The sequence below is a fragment of the Heterodontus francisci genome, chromosome 10 (genome assembly GCF_036365525.1).
Source record: "Heterodontus francisci isolate sHetFra1 chromosome 10, sHetFra1.hap1, whole genome shotgun sequence".
Lineage (NCBI taxonomy): Eukaryota > Metazoa > Chordata > Chondrichthyes > Heterodontiformes > Heterodontidae > Heterodontus > Heterodontus francisci.
The window spans coordinates 29,149,734-29,166,953 of NC_090380.1; the positions used below are offsets into that span (position 1 = coordinate 29,149,734).

At 40.8% G+C, this 17,220-nt stretch overlaps 1 protein-coding gene across 1 annotated transcript in view; it reads left to right on the forward strand.

Annotated features, from left to right (window-relative positions):
- The window catches only part of wwc3 (WWC family member 3), a 247,151-nt gene that overhangs the window by 125,424 nt on the left and 104,507 nt on the right, over positions 1-17,220 (forward strand). The window contains exons 3-5 of the mRNA XM_068040348.1: positions 2,870-3,073; positions 6,019-6,095; positions 10,050-10,129. Of these exons, the coding sequence (XP_067896449.1) occupies positions 2,870-3,073; positions 6,019-6,095; positions 10,050-10,129 (361 nt within the window). The remainder of the gene's footprint in view (positions 1-2,869; positions 3,074-6,018; positions 6,096-10,049; positions 10,130-17,220) is intronic.

Below are 17,220 nucleotides of genomic sequence, written 5' to 3' on the forward strand. Positions count from 1 at the left end.
CAACCAGGTTTCTTCAATAAGCAACAAAATTATCAGTTTATTATAAAACAAGACATAACCAGTAATGAAGCAAAGCATTAACATAGAGTGAAATATGAAAGTTCCCTTTTACCTTATCCCCTCATACACACACACACACACACACACACACACACACGCACCAGTTAACTGAAAAAAGAGATTTTCTCTTTCGAGCTCTGTTACAAAAAAAAAAGACAAAAAAGAATACTTTGCCCAAATATTTGCTAATTCTTGAAGGCAAAAGAGAAGATATGGAAAGATGTCTGTCCCTTTTTGGTTTGGCATCCTAAATGCACATAGACGGCTGTCACTAGGATCTTTCTAGAACAGTTCTTTTCAGGCAACTTTGAAGATCAGTTTGGAAGGCTTTTCATGAGAAATGCAGCATCAGTCTCTCTATTTCTTACACTTGGTTCTCAGGAAGTTCTCAAAGAGATGGAAGAGGGTGAGCTGATGGTGGCTGCTATCTTGGCTGGTTTTCTCCATCTGCCTTCAAAACAGTTCACACCAAAACGCACTGTCCAAAGCAAAACCAAAAACAATATCGCAAGAGTCAAGCCTCCTGGCCCTAATAAATCTTGACTTGTCACTTCTCTGTAAACATCTCCCCTAAGTCAAAATGTCCCTGCTGGGTATTTATCTGAAGACTGGTGACTTCCAGTAAATGTTGTTTTCAAACAAGACTTCTTTCTCAGTGTCCTTTCAATGACTCCCATGAAAAACAAATCCATTGACTACTTTTCAGTTTTCCCAAATAAACAATGTCCATAATTGTGAAATACATGATTTGTCAAAAAGCTTAACAAAAATATAGAAGCACCATTATAACAATAAGATGAGGGGAAAGGGAATTTTAAAACTATTTCGATGTCTGTTCAGTGTACTGGGTGTGACTGTCATGCACACCTATCAATTTTCTTCATTCACTTTGGTTATCTCCTTTCCTGTTGGTTCTTCTCCACTTTGCCAATTGTGCAGAACAAAACATGTTTCTTCAATCGCATCCCACCAAGCAAAAATTGAGTATTGCTGAAAAAAGGCACATGCTATCGAAGCTTTTCGTCTTGCATTCATAAGAATAGATGCAAGAATCTCAAATTTCAAAGGGAGCAACAATTTATACTGCATGAGAAAAGGGTACTGATTGGTTAGCAAGTCAACTCTGGTCGAGGTGTTGCCATGAAAAATGCACCAGGTAACTATTGTCCCTCATGCTTTAGTTTACTTCAAAAAAGGCACAAAGCCTGGACATGTTCCTTTTACCTGCAGAGGACAGAACCTTGTTTATGAATATATGTACATTCTAGCAAGCGTAAGTGAGTCACGTTATAAGACAAACTGATAATCTAAAAGTGGTTGTTAGTGTAATTCTTAGTACACTTGGATTGTTCAGCAAGTGCTATCCAATCATGGAAGCAAATCTAACGTTGGACACTGTGTTCTGAGTTTTGTAAGCACAGATTGGTTGAGTACGGTCAGTAATCTGCCTATTGTGAACAACCAAAGAGACATGCTGTTTGATACGATCTTCCAGTGGTTGGGACATCTGGCCTACATACCTGGCATCACGCCAGCACTGAAATTCGTAGACCACATTACTCATTTGTGTGATAGGCAGAACGTCTTTTTGGCTTAACAGTAGCATCCTGTTAATGGAAAATATCACTTGTGTTGCTACTGTATAGTAGCAGTATGAAATGGCTAGCTTCACCTGTTGCTCAAATTTTTGAGATTCCTTCCTCTTCCAGAGTAATTTGAGGTAGACTGGGCAGTTTTCAGGTGTGAAAGTGGCGGCTTTAGGCCTATTCGTGAGTAGGTGCTATACACAGCGAGCAATGATCTGATCGGTCCTGTGGATTTGACTGTCCTTGAGTTGTGTTGTAACAGAGCAAATGAACAAGACCCCCAGGCTCCACTATTCTTCTGTAGTACTGATCTAACACAGAAACAGTATCTGGCAGTATCAAGATGTGGGATAGAAATTACACTAGAGAATAATACAAGTCAGGAGCAAACAAGGCATGGTGTACATCTCTGTAGTTGGGAGACCATGAGGTAAATGTCCACTGGAAGGAAAATAGTTAGGTTGTAGGTTGACTTTGGAGAAAATTATATTCCTTATTTATATTGTTATCTATAATTTTATAGAATTAGTGTACGATTTGTTATGTTTAGTTTTATATATGCTATTGGATGTATTGTATGATTAATAAGTTTTGATGCTCATTTCAATGATGATCTTATGAGGATGAGGAGAGTGAGTAGTGTATTTACTTATGTGCAATTGGATTCTTTTTCAATAATGTTTGGGATGTGGGTGTCACTGGCAATGCTGGCATTTATTGCCCATCCCTAGTTGTCCTCAACAAGGTGGTGATGGACTTCTTTGAACCAGTGCAGTTCGTGTGGTGAAGCTACTCCCACTGTTAACATGGGGAGTTCCAAAATTTTTACCCAGTGATGATGAAGGAAGGAACAGTGATTGGTTTATGCACAGAACTGGGGTATCCAAAGAAGCTAGACTTATTTATTTATGTGGTCATATTTCTTTAAGATTTTGTTCGTGAGCAACACTGAACCAATGAAGTCCAGTAGAATGTATGTTTTTTAAAGCTCATCATCTCTTAAGTATTTGAGATGACTAAAAGTAGGCAATTTTTTCAAATGATCAAAGCCTCCCTTTGATTAGTGAGCAGAAAATCATTTACAGTCATACTCAGGATTGTGTGGTGAGATGCAGCCTTGAACGAGGGGGGTAAAATATCTCAATGATTTGTTATGTTGTACTGTAACTTGAAATGTAGAGCACTGTTCAGATTTCTGTACTAATAAAATCATCATCATGCAGAGGTCACCCAGATTGAAGATCCCAGGGCGCAATGGCGACGGGAACAGGAGCGTATGCTGAAAGAATACTTGGTGGTGGCCCAGGAGGCTCTGAATGCCAAGAAAGAGATCTACCTGGTGAAAAAGCAGCGTTTGGAGCTCGCCCAGGAGGAGTATCAGCAACTGCACGATCTGTGCGAGAATGACAACATCTCTTACGTCAGCTGTAAGTACCTACGAGAAGGTTCTTTTGACCCGAGTAGGTAGTCTGTGGGAGCCCACAGCAAATACTGGCACTTTTTGCAATAAGTCAAATCAATTACAAATGTGACTGAAGTACAAAACAAATGCAATTTGTTCAAACTGTAAGACAAATTATATATCCTGGGCAGTGTGGTTTAAACTTGAAATTCAAAGCCAGTACTTTGGTGTTTGAAATTTAATTAATGGAGTGGTAGTTGGAAAATAGGTATACTCCTCTTCCCCAGCATCTCCCCCCACACCTCCCCCACCACCCATTCAACCATATGCTCTTATCTGTTGGCATTCATTAACTTGTTATTTCACTCTGGAGAACTGCTGGGAACTGGAATTACTCATCCAAGATGCAGCTAGCAGGCTGGAATGTTGAGGTTTGGTACATAAACAGAAGCATGACTCAAGCTGAACAAGTTCAGATTGGCACTAAAAGGTAACAACGTAGCCATTTTGATGCCAATAACCTGTGGCCTTTGTTTCCAAAGTATTTTCTGTCAGGTAATCCATTCGAGTACTGCACTTGCTAAAGCTGATATTGAGTCTGCTCTGCACAACTGACTGGCTGTGCTCCACGTATAGAGATCCCTTCATGGTTGTTTAATTCACAAGGAATGTAGAGGTGCTGGGAGATCACACAAGCCCACAGAGTGGCTTTGATTTTAAATCTGGGAGGTGTTTAGCTTCAAAGAATCTATTTTACATTTTTTGTGCTAGTTCGGCAATCCCCACCTTTCTCTCTCTCTCTCTCTCTCTCTCTCTCTCTGGTTTCTGTTGGAATCTGAATCGGATCCATTGTCTTAGTTTTCCCTCATCAGCTGAAAAATGATTTAATTGTGCATCACATAGCACTGTTACAGTTTTTAAACTGCTTTTCTTTCTCCCTCCCTCTAGTGCCACATGTATTGCTCTGGCAATGAGTCAGAAGGAGATGGACATACAAACAACTCTAGATAGGAAAAGACCAATGTTGTCTTTTCAACCTGTCCCATACAACCATGATGTCTTGTGTATCATAATACAGACACTCCCCACCCTACCTAGTGCAATGTAATCACCTGGGAGAAGCAAAAAAAAACCCCAGGTTAAAAGACCTGGGAAATTCCTTTCTGACCTCCTTGGGCAATCAAAACTCTTCCAGTAGACCACTCTGGCCCTCATTAATGTCATACATACCTTCCTGACCTCCTCCCCAGCCAGAAACTGGTCCATATCTTGCTTGAAGAAACTTAACGGATCAGAGTTCACAACACAAGCCAGCAGCCTGTACCACATGTCCACTATTCTCTGAAAGAACCACCTGCTTGCATTTAACCTCGTTCTGTCCTTTACATAACTTGAGATTGTGACCATTGGCCCTCCCTAATTTGTTTCGTTCAAACAAGCTGCCTACATGAATGCAATCTAATCCTTCCATCATCATATAACACGCAGTCTTTGTTTCCAAGCCTTTTTCTGTCAGCTGGTCCAGTTGTGTATTCTTTCTTTTCTTTCTTCTTTCTTTTGGGCCTCCTTATCTCGAGAGACAATGGATACGCGCCTGGAGGTGGTCAGTGGTTTGTGAAGCAGCGCCTGGAGTGGCTATAAAGGCCAATTCTGGAGTGACAGGCTCTTCCACAGGTGCTGCAGAGAAATTTGTTTGTCGGGGCTGTTGCACAGTTGGCTCTCCCCTTGCGCCTCTGTCTTTTTTCCTGCCAACTACTAAGTCTCTTCGACTTTGTGTATTACACTTCCTAAAACTGATATATTTTGTTTGTGCTGCTACGCGCAACTGACTGACTGTGCTCCTAATTTATAGACTTCATTTAATTTGTTTAATTCACAAGGAATATAGAAATCTACGTGCTCCCAAGGATTTTACCAATGCCAGTAGCTGTGCAGCAATGGTGCAGGGCTAGTCTCCTGCTGTTCTGAAATTTCTTTCTCACCTCCTTGTGAGATCTAGCCCCATTAAACACTCTCCGAAGTTATGCGAGAATCAGTGCACTAACATGCTGTACCATCTTTATTACTGGTGTGTGATTGGAACTGAGGTGATAAAGTCTTATTTCTAATTCATTCTTGGGATGTGGGTATCGCTGGCCAGGTCGACATTTGTTGCCCTTAGAGGCTGGTGGTGGGCCACCTTCTAGAACTGCTGGAATCAGTGTGGTGAAGGTTCTCCCACATTGCTGTCAGAAATCTTTGTAATGGTTTGACATTGAGCAGGGCAGTTAAGGGTCAAGCACATTAGTATGTGACTAGAGACACGCATAAGCCACACCAGGTAAGCGCTCCAGGTTTCCTCCCCTCGTTCCTACCTGAAAGCACCTAAGTGAACCAGAGGGTTTTATGACAATCTAACAGCCTCATTAGCACTTCTACTGATTCCAGAATTACTAAGTGGTTCAAAAATCTATGGCTGAAATTAAATTGTAGCTAAACTTTTAAAAACATGTATAAATAGTATCTCTGTTTATTTAAGGGAATGACACTTATGTGTTCTCTGCTTTGCGAAATGCTCTTGGTAGCTTTTAGTGCAGGATCTCACGCAAGTCTTTGTGCTGATTTGCAATGGCAAAGCCAGTGGAGTGATGCAGTGAGTCATGATCCCTCCTCTCAATCATTTTGAAGTCAGCCAATGTGGCTTTGGAGGACTGCCTCCATTTCACTTCCTGCCCTCGGCCTTCAGCTTTGGCCTGCATGTCTGTGTGCATCCTGGCTTGGCCTTCGGACTAGGTACATCAGTATTCCTTGGTCCCCTTCCTATCCAGATGGCCAAATCTCAAGTTCCACCCACCGCCACCCCCTAGTCAGCCATACTAAATCCCCCCACTGCTGATTTTGCAATCCAATAGTTTGATTATTTATCCTTTCTGAAGATGGGAACTTTTTCTGTTAACTGATTACATATTCCTGATTTGTTTCTTTTTACAGTGCACTCTGGTTCATCCTCCAATACAAAGTATAATCCTGACCAGATCAAAGCAGAAATAGCAAGTCGAAGAGAAGGGGTAAGTGAGGTTCTGAACCTGGCTGTGGGCTGGGGCAGAAAACTAACCCTGATTAGGTCAGAGCAAACTGACCTCTTGGGCTAGATCAGTGGAAGTACTTGAAAAAGTGAAGTTTTATAATTGTGCACAACTTTTGCAATACTACATGTTGAGCAATACTGTGAAAAGACATACTGGAATCACACTGCCTCCGTCACAGAGGTCAGAAGAATGTTCTTGGGAATTATAAATCACTTAAATTAAATTTTCTAGCACAAAGTTGCAGGGATTTATGACAAAGGAAGTGATTCCAGAATAACTGGAAATAATAGCCATAAATCAAAGCCAACCTGGGTTTGTAAAACACTGCAGACTCTGGAAATCTGCAATAAAAACAGAAAATGCTCGAAACACTCAGCAGGTCAGGCCGCATCTGTGGAGAGAGAAAAGGAGTTTAACATTTCAGGACAATGTTGGAGAATAATAACTTTTAAGCAAGTACAGAGATAAGGAAAAGGGAGCGTGGAAGAAAACGTAAAAGGGAAGGTCTGTGATAGGGTGGAGGGCAGGAGCGATTAAATGGCAAAAAGGATGATACTGCAAAGCAAAGATAGTGATGGGACAAACATGGAAACAAAAGATGTGTTTGTAAAAGGCTGCACAGTTCTAACAAGCTTCTTGGATTCTTTCCATGAGGGTGATGCTATTGAGGTTGCATATCTTGACGTCATTTAGGAAGCCCCTTCACAAACTATTGGCAACGGAAGTGAAAGGTTATGGAAGCAAAGTGAAAGCCCCAGTATTGTTCAGTAACAAATAGTCAGTGATGTTGATTCCAGCTGAATTATAGTGAGCAGCGGATTGAGTCAGACTTGAAACTGAGTGTTTTCCCATTCCATTACGTTAATCACCTTGATGAGACTATTTGTAAACAAGCTATGGATGATGCACAATTCTGCTTCGATCTGGAGTGATTGAATTGCACTGGACCAAGAGTCCAGTTCTGGGCACCACATTTTAGAGGCCGTGGAGAGGGTGCAGATGAGATTTTCCACAATGGTGCCAGGGATAGTGAGTTCAATTATGTGGAGACATGAGGGAAGCTGGTATTTTTCTCCTTAGAGAAGAGAAGGTTAAGGGGAGATTCAATAGAGATGCTCATAATTATGAAAGCTTTTGATTAGAGTCAATATGGAAAAAAACTTTCTACTGGCAGGAAGGTCAGTAACTAAAAAAGACAGTTTTAAGATAAGTGACAAAGGAACAAGAGGAAAGATGAGGATTTCTTTATGCAGTGAGTTGTTATCATTTGGAATACATTGCTTGAAAGGGTGGTGGAAGCAGATTTAATCTTGACTTTCAAAAGGGAATTGGATAAATATTTGACAAGGAAGAATTTGCAGGGCTATGAGGAGCGAGCTGGTGGGTCGGACTAATGGTCTAGCTCTTGCGAAGAGCCAGCAGAGGCTTGGTGACTTCCTTCTGTAACCTGTGATTCTAAGTAAATGTATTGTTGAATAGAATGGGGTACAAGAAAGATTTGTGTGAAAGATTTAACTAAATGCTGAAAACTTCATAGAATATTAGGGAAGTAGGAATATTAACAAGGTTAGTTTCAGGTCTAAGATCATTGAGTTATGAAGTGAGCTTAAGGAATTTGCCTTTGGGATTAAAGGGCCCCTGGCAGTGTGGATACAAAATTTGCTAAGTAACAGAAATCAGAGAATAGTAGTGAACAGTAGTATTTTTCAGACTGGTGGCAAGTACATGGTGGTGTTCCCCAGGGGTCGGTTTTGGGACTGGTACTCTTTTTGATATTTTTAATGACCCGGACTTGAGTATACAGGGCATAATTTCAAAGTTTGCAGATGATCTAAAACTCAGAAATATAATAAACAATGAGGAGGACAGTAATAGACTTCAGGAGGAGATTGTTTGGTGAAATGGCCAAACAAATGGCAGATGAAATTTAATGCAGAGAAGTGTGAAGTGATGCAGTTTGGTGGGAAGAATGAGACGAGGTAATATAAACTAAATAGTACAATTCTAAAGAGGCTGCATAAACAGAGAGACCTGGAGTGTATGTGCATAAATCTTTGGATGCGACAGGATAAGTTGAGAAGGCTGTTAAATAAGCTCGTGGAATCCTTGGGTTTATAAACAGAGACATAGAGTACAAAAGCAAGAATGTTCTGTTAAACCTTTATAAATCATTGGTTAGGCTCCAGCTAGACTATTGTGTCCAATTCTGGACACCACACTTCAGGAAAGATGTCAAGGCATTGGAGAGAGTGCAGAAGAATGTTACTAGAATGGGACCAGAGATGAGGGACTTTAGTTAGTCCCAGAGTCTAGAGAAGCTTTGTTTGTTCTCCTCCCAACAAAGAAGGTTAAGAGGAGATTTAACAGAAGTGTTCAAAATCATGAAGGGCTTTGGTAGAGTAAACAAGGAGAAACGGTTTCCAGTGGCAACAGGGTCAGTAAGCAGAGGACACAGGTTTAAGATAATTGGCAAAAGAACTAGAGGTGAGATGAGCTGAAATTTTTTATGCAGTGAATTATGATCTGGAATGCACTGCCTGAAAGGGTGGTGGAAGCAGATTCAATAGAAACTTTCAAAAGGGAATTAGATAAATACTTGAAAGGAAAATATTGGCAGGGCTATGGGGAAAGGGCAGGTGAGTGAATCAACAGAGGCATGATGGGCCGAATGACCACTTCCTGTGCTGTGTCATTCTATGAATCTGTGAACTCCATGCCTTCAGAGATGGGCTTGCTGAGATTGGCAGTTTATTACTGAGGAAATAAAGTTCTAATTTTCACCAACTTTAAGGTTATATGCAATCCAAGGCTGAATGAAAAGGAACAATTTAGCTAAGCTTTAAAAGCAATATTCTGTACAGTAGCTCAAGCTTCTGCTAACACAACTCCAACTTCAGTGCTCCAGCTCAAGTAACTTGTCTCAAACAGCTTGGCTAATTAATATATTGTCAGATACTGATCATTAAGGGAATGTCTCTGAATTACATACTCCGACTGATGTGAAACATTCCTTTTGCTGAAGTAAAGGAACGCCTGTAAATTCTTGTAATATATCATTGCAGAGGGAATCACATGCCTTTTTATTCCTAATCCAATCGTATTGGCTAAACTCCCAGAAGTCATAAATCTTATGGGACATTTTCCCTCCTTGTTGTCCAGTTTGCCAGCTGAAATGTAATTCTAGTTTGACTTAAATTTTTCTGAATTATTATTGTAACTGTGGCTTCCTTTTCCACATCACTGGCACATTTTTCTTTAAACTAAAACACATATATATTTTAAATAGCAGTCAGGTGCCACCTCCTCACCACCTTTTCCCCCTCCACCCCCAGTTATTTTCTACCAGACTCCCTTTCTGTATCGCTTCTTTATGGTGTAATTTGAACAAGGAGTTTGGAAAAGTCAAGTTACCCACAAAGAAAAATCTAGTTGTGCATAGCCCCAAATGCTATGCCAAAAGAAACAATACACAATGTTTGTAATATTAACTGCTTGTTGGTAGTGAAGTGGACCATGTGCCAGTGGCTATATTACATTGCCACTCCCAATTTTAGCTTGAAGCCTGCCAACCTCTGTATTGGCAGAAACACTTGATTTTTAATGAAATTTGGGCCAAATAAAACCTATTAAAAAGATGGGTTTCACTTACTCCGAATGGCTTCACTTTACTTTTTTAATGAAGGCAGCAGGGGCATCTTTCTTGCTTGGTTTTGGCTGCTTTTTGTCACCGCAAGCACGGAATGAAATCCACGATGTTACGCTGCATCACGCAGATAACTATAAGCTCACCGACCCACTGGAGCAGTTGGCATGATTTGCCCGTCAGTCTGACCGATTAATGTTTCATGCCTATAGTCTGAATTAAAACAACTTGTTACTGTTAGTTGTCCAGATCTGGCTGCATTTATTGGAAATGACCTGCTTTGTTATTAGGTTTCCAGATTGAAGAGGGAGTTGGCGCAGATGAAAGAAGAGTTGCAGTACAAAGAGAGAGGCGTGGAAACATTACAAGAGTAAGTGTGATATTAATTTGTAACAAATTATATTTTGAGCTGTATATTTTATCATTTCCAAATTGAGCATTTTTTAATTGTTTGTTTTCTTTAGCCCTTTTGGTCTTGTGTGAGTGAATGAAGACCTTGATATTGTCTATGTGCAAGTGGCCACCATAACATGAGAAAAAAGCATTCAACAGGGGAGAATTTTATGCTCTTCCCCCTTGGCAGTTTTGGAGGCAAAAAGAGCAAATAATCAGGTGGGGAAAGTGGTGGCGAGGGGGACCCTGCCACTATCCTGCCTCCGTCGAAATTAAGTCTGGGCCAGGAAGGCCTGTGAACGGCCTTCCCGCCCTGCCGCCAATTGAAGCCCTTAACTGGGCAATTAATGCACAATTAAGGGCCTCATCCTGCTGCTGCCACTATTAGGCCCGCCCACCGCTCAGCTATCGCCACACAGGAAGCACAGCAGGAAAATTAGAGTGGCTGCTTGCCTGCTTTGGGGGTCAGGTGCTCTCTTGTTACAAGGCCTTTGGTGCCTGAGCGAGGGACCGGGCATTGGGAAGAGGGGGCCTACTGAGAGCCACCCCTGCCCTTGCTGCTAACCCCCCTGCACTCACCTCCCATATGACCCCACTGTGAGACCCCTCTTCCCCTGACCGACCTGTAGCCTGGGTCCAGAGTCACTTGTAGGCCTTGGGTGGGTACTCCAATGGCAGCAGCCACCGCCTCTGCAGTGATGCTGCACAGTTAGAGGACTGCCAGCCTCTGATTGGCCGGTAGCTCTCAGAGGCTGGGAAGTCCGTTGCCGGGGTCCTTGATCCCAGGGAATGCCCGCCGCTGTCCAGTTAAGTACTTAATTGGCATTTGATTTGGCGGGCTTCCTACAGAAGAGGCGATGCGGGGATCTCGGCCTTGCTTTTGCCAAAGGTCAACACCCCTGTTGCCCGGATGAAATTCCAACCAATATTTTCAGTGGTTTGCATATTTGATTATACAGTACCCATATGTGACAAAACTTTAAGTATATATTGTCTAACGTTTTTTGTGTTAACATGCCCTCTTTCTCGTTTTGTGATTATGATCTACTTTGAGAGTTTCTAACACATCTATGTATTACGTAGTTTTGTAGTACTGGGCGTGCCGGCACTCAATCAATAACTTCAAGACAATGCATTAGACGTTATATTGAAGAGTTGTGGAAGTGATTAATCACCTGCTTTCTGGAAATCATATTTGTGATTTCTAATCGATAAGTACAACTGCCAGGAAACTGTAGTGAATAACATGGTGTCATTTCATTTCCCCTTTACTCTTGGATGGGGTTTGATTTATGATGCTGTCCATTGTCTGCTCTTTGCATGTTATTTTGTCATTTCACTTCTTTAAAAAATGCCTTGTAAAGTTACAGCCAATCAGTTACTTTTCAAAATGGCTATTCTGGAGTCATTTAAATCACTCTTTATTCTTTTCAGTGTGAGGAAAGTTGCAGATGTTAATTATAGCTTTCCAAAATGTATAATTATTTACTTATGAAAATGAGGGATGTGAGTGCAGAGCCTGAGCATATTTCTACTACCGAGACCTTGGGATAAAAATGTGGATAGTAACAGCCTATCAGCAGACCTGAAGCCTGATCAAATCGCTCCACAGAAAGGTTTGTTTTGAACAATCCCTCAGTGGGGTAGGCCAAGCAAGCACCTGACCTGCTCATCGTCGAATAATTTTGAAATTGGGTCCTTCAGGTGTTGGGTCCCTTGTGTATGTAAATTAGGGGCCTCTTGTCTGATTTTGGCAGCCGCCTTTTTTTTGGTGTGTTTGGAATGCCAAAAAATAGACTTCTCAAGTTTTGGCAGTGTCATCAACCCTGCTCAGATTGGGCACAGGATGTCTAAATTGATATGCTTTACCTCCGCTTTACACCTTAAAATATAAAGTGTAACGTGTACCAATTTCTACCTCGCCTTCCCTGCACCCCCACCCCACACCAACCACCCGGTTTACGGCTTTGTTATATCTGATCTGCTGGTATTTGATGCTGGGTAAAGTTCCCTGTACTTGAGATTCATGGTGAAGACAAATTATTGAGTCAAGAGCACTCCTTGCTGTACTTAGGCATATATTTTGATTTTCCACACCTAAAATCCTAACTGGTGTAGACAGGAGTAGGACGTGAGGGGGAATAGAAATGTGGGTGTATCATATCCACCAAACTATGGAAAGGAAATAGAGGATAACATTTATAGACTAGTAAGTGTGGGTGTATTAACTATAGCATTATAATGGTGAAATATATTAAGTATCCAACAACAGCGTGGCGTAGGTATACCTTTTTGTTGAGAAAGGGGAGGTTCCTTTGTATTCTGTGTAAGACTCAGTCGAGATGTTGCTGCTCCAATAAGGAATGAAACACTACTTGACTGGGTTGTGGGTAATGAGCAAGTAGGAGGCCTAAAGGTCGGGAAGCACTTGTGGAGCAGGAACCACAGTATAATTAGGTTCTGTGCAAGAATAGAACAGATCAATGATAATTCAAGGATAGGAAAAGAGAATGTAATAGTGAGATGAAAGGGACCTCACCCAAATTCAATGAAAGGGCAACTGACCAGTAGTTCTGTAGATCAGCCCTGGGAAATAGTTAAACAGGAGATGAAAAAAAAGGGTACAAATAAGTGTATCGAGAGCTGGACTTCCAGGAATAAATAGGGAGATTAGATCACATTTGAAACTGAACTTTGAAACATTTAGCGCCATTAATGCAAAGAAATTCTGGAGAAAGATAGGAATGCCACAAAAAGGAATCACAAAGAAAGTGTAAGAGAAAATGAGCAAAAAACATAAACCGCAACAAAAAATGTTTTCTCTTGTCATATTAGTAGTAAGAGGATAGTCAAGGTAGGGGTAAGGCTGCTGGAAGGTGAGGTGGCAAGTTTATAGTGGAGAGTGAAGTAATGGCAGAAATACGTGATAAGTTCTCATCATTGGTATTCACAGGGAAGGTGGATATTGAAATGGGAGATTACCAGTGGTGGGTATAAAACAAGGAGAGATCAGCCTTAAAGGGCTTACTCAAACTTCAGGTAAACAGATCACCAAGGATTGATGATTTACATCCAGGACTAAGAGGGAAGAAATAGAAAGGGGATTTGACTAGAATTTCCAAAAGTCTGTGGAAAGGAAATGGGTGCCAGAGAACTGGAGGACAGCAAATGTGATCCTACTCATCAAAAAATAACGACAGATGAAGAAGGGAATTATTGGCCACTGCTAGACTTACTTCAGTGTGTAAACTACCAGCCTGTAATAAAGAGTGAAATTACTAAGCACTTGCAGAAACTTAAGTTAATTAGGATTGGTCTGTACAAATTTCTGAAGAGATCACATGCTTGACCAATCTTATCAAAGCCTTTGAGTAATAAACCAAGTGGAGCAGCTGTGGCTAATATGGATTTTCAAAAAGCATTTACAGGGTACCACATGAAAAACCTGTGGCTCAAATAATAGCACATGAAATTAAAGGGAATGTGGATAGAGAGAGGCTTGGAAGTCAGAAAGCAAAGAGAGGAGGTAAAAGCAAGTTTTTTGGACTGTCGAGATGCTGTGAATAGTGTTCCATGGGGACCTGTGTTAGTGTCATTTCAATATTTACCTAAACTGTGTGCACTTAGGAATGGATGTAACCATACTGAAATTTTCTGATGAAGCAAAAGTAGGAGGGTCGGAATATGGTAAATTGTGAATGACTGCTGGAGAGGATAGATAGGTTAGCAAGATGGGCAGATAAGTGGGAGATACAGTTAGTGTAGAAAAATGTGAAGTAAAATAATAGGGAAAGGAAATGTAACTTAAATGGTATAGAGTACCACTGGAACATTGGTGTACAGACTCATAAGTCATAAATCTTTGGTTGTGTATCTCGAGGCATCGAATACAAAACCAGAAACACAATACTGGATTTGTAAAAGCTCGTCTTTCCTGTGTTGGTTGTTTTAAAAAATGTTATCCAATTAGCCCCATGCCCCTACTCTTTTCCCCATGGCACTGCAAATTGTTTTCCTTTTCAATTATAGCTCCAATTCCCTTTTGAACGAGACAGCTAAATCTGCTAAATTCCAGATCATTATAACTCGCTGCATAAAAAAAGTTTTCTCCATCTGCCCTCTGGGTCTTTTCCCAAAGATGATCACATTAAGAATTAAAGGGAGTGTTAGGGGAAAAAAAAGATTCTTGCAGGTGGTGATTAGAATGTAGAAAACTCTGCCTCAAGCTATTATTGAGGCAGAATCCATAAACTCTTTTACAGAGGAATTAAATAATTGCTTGAAAAAAGGAATATCAAGGGGTATGGGGAGCAAACAGGAGAGTGGATTCTCAATTAGGTGGCTCGTGGGGAAGACGACCAATGCAGACTGAATGAACTGTAACATACTGTGATTTTGATAAATTGGTACAGTATGAAGACATAAATGGTTGAGCTGTGTCTTCTTTCTTACTGTTCAGATAGTTCACTGCTGCTCTTCATCATAATTATTCAAATAGACTAAACAGCTGGGTCTATTTACTTTAGCAGCATAGGCTTAGAGGAAACCGAATAAAGGTCTATAAATAATGAAAGGCTTTGATTGCTTGCCTATTGATAGCTTATTTCAGTTTGACAGACTGGGAGGACCAGAGGGCATGCGTTTAAACCAGACAGAAGTAGGAATAGGCTAGATGTGTTTTTTTTAATTTCAATCGCCGATTAGACTGCAGATTAGCCATGATCTCATGGAATGGTGGAACAAGCTCAAGAGGGTAATTTAGCTGCTCTGTTCCCTGAGAGTAATAAGCCTCTGGAATGCATTGCTGGCTGGTGTGGTGGGTGCTGAGCCTTTGCACGCCTTCAAGATGGAGCTGGGGTGGCTCTTGACCGGGACATATAAAAGCTAAGTAAATGAAAAGATAAGGAACATCTGGTTCATGTGATTTCCTTGACTGGCTTTGATCACCTGAGGGGGCCAGAAAGGAAATATTCAGTTTTCTTTTCCCTTCATTGCCCTGGGTGTTTAACCTTTTTTTTTTGCCTTTCCGGAGGGTAGAAAGTTTCTTGATGTGTCAAGCATTGGTGGGTATAGGCCTATTTGAATGACTATGATGAAAAGCAGCAGTGAGCTATCTGAACGGCTACAATGAAGCTGCAGCTCAACCATTTCTGTATCTTTTTATACCAATTTATCAAAATCACAGTATGCTACAGCAGAGAAGCAGGCCATTCAGCCCATCCAACTAGTTTTTTCTTGCCCATCATTTTTGTCTGCTCGTATGAATGGAACGCAAGATGCAGTAGCACTGATTCCTGAAGCATGGTTTTCTGAACTATGCTGAAAATGGACTGCTTTGTAATTGGCTTGAGGCATTACTTCAGTGATGTGCATCAATAGTGTGTGTATTGCATGACACCACCCTTTTCGTATTACAAAGCACCAGTGAGAACGAGAAAAAGATGGGGCTTATGCAGGATGGTGTTAGCGTCTAGTTCGAGACATTCCCAAAGCCAAGGGAAGGTCCAGCAAGCGAAAAACTATTTTGATTGCCAGAGGGGTAGGTTGAGGATTAATCCTTCTGTGACCCAAGAAAATGGAGTTCAATTTTAGCCTAGATCTAACAATTAACCCTGAATTGGCAGTAAGTTACATACTAGAGGATTTGTTCCAACTTGTTCAGTGAAGACCTTTTCTTTTCTTTCCCCCCTAACTTTACACCATTTGGCATGTGGTAAGTGCATCATGCTTGGGAGGAACAGATGATTTTGGACCGATGGCTTTCAAAGCTCTCCACCACTGTGGTTTTCCTCACCTCATGTCTGGGTCTGTTGTGGGCAAATTGATAGATTGGTTGCTATGATTAGGCAACTACTCCATTATTGTTATATCACCCATCTTTTTGACTAAGTTTTTGGTCACTTGTCCAAATATTTCCTCTTTTGACTCTATCAATTACATTCCTGTGAAATTCCTAGGGATGTTTTGCTTTTTGCTATGTTAAAGGCACTACATAAAATCATTTTATTGTTGTTCCTTTTTGGAAAATAATTTGTGCAGAATGTGGGTTTCTGGAACATTGAAATAATTCTCCAGTATCAAAGTTGGAGTTAAATTGATGCACTTTTCTACCAACCACAGCCTTGGCTCCCTCACAATCACAAATGAATTAGAGATGCACACGATTATGTTCTGTTTACCGAAACTGCAACAATCATTGCAATCAAGAAGTAATTCATTCTGCGGATGCTTTGACATGATGAGATGCTGCATAAATGCAAGTATCATTATGGGTTAATTGTTCCAGTCCAGCCATTCCCTGTTCATGGCTGGACTACAAATCTCAATAAGCAGACTCAGAACTTTTTGAACCAAATGATGTGTCTCTGTTTTCAGGCATAACCCAGGTCTACCAATCAATCCTGAATTGGAGTAAGTAGCGTTCTGCAGGGTATGGGGTGCCCAAATAATTCTCCCATCACCTTAGAAAAAGAAAATTAACATGTCATCAATCTGCTGCATACATGCAAACTACGCGTTCAGATTCATTTACAAATGAACTACAAGCAGTATTTATATAGCGTCGTTAACATAGTAAAGCATCCTAGGTGCATAATGAAACAAAATTTGTCACTCAGCCACATAAGAGATATTAGGGAAAATGACAAAAAGCGTGGTCAAAAGAGATCAGTTTTTAAGGAACATCTTAAATAACAAATAGAGGTAAAGAGATATAAATGCTAAAACAGTATAATCATTTAAATAGACAATCCACATGGGACTGCATGCTTTTTAGAAATCTATTTCTTAAGAGTCTCTTCTCAGCATTTTCTTGGCAACACATTCTCTGATGGTGATTTACAAGAGATAATTGTGCGTGGAGCTCCTATTCTACACTTTCCATAAAGACAAGGTGAATTGAACCTAAACACCACGAGGCTCCACAGATTATATGGATCTCTTTCCAGGGCTATGGGGAAAGAACCGGGGAAGTTGGATTAATTGGATAGTTTAAGAAAGGTGAAGGAAACCAGGGAATTATAGACCAATTAGCCTTTCAGCTGTTGTTGGGAAATCACTAGAGTCCAT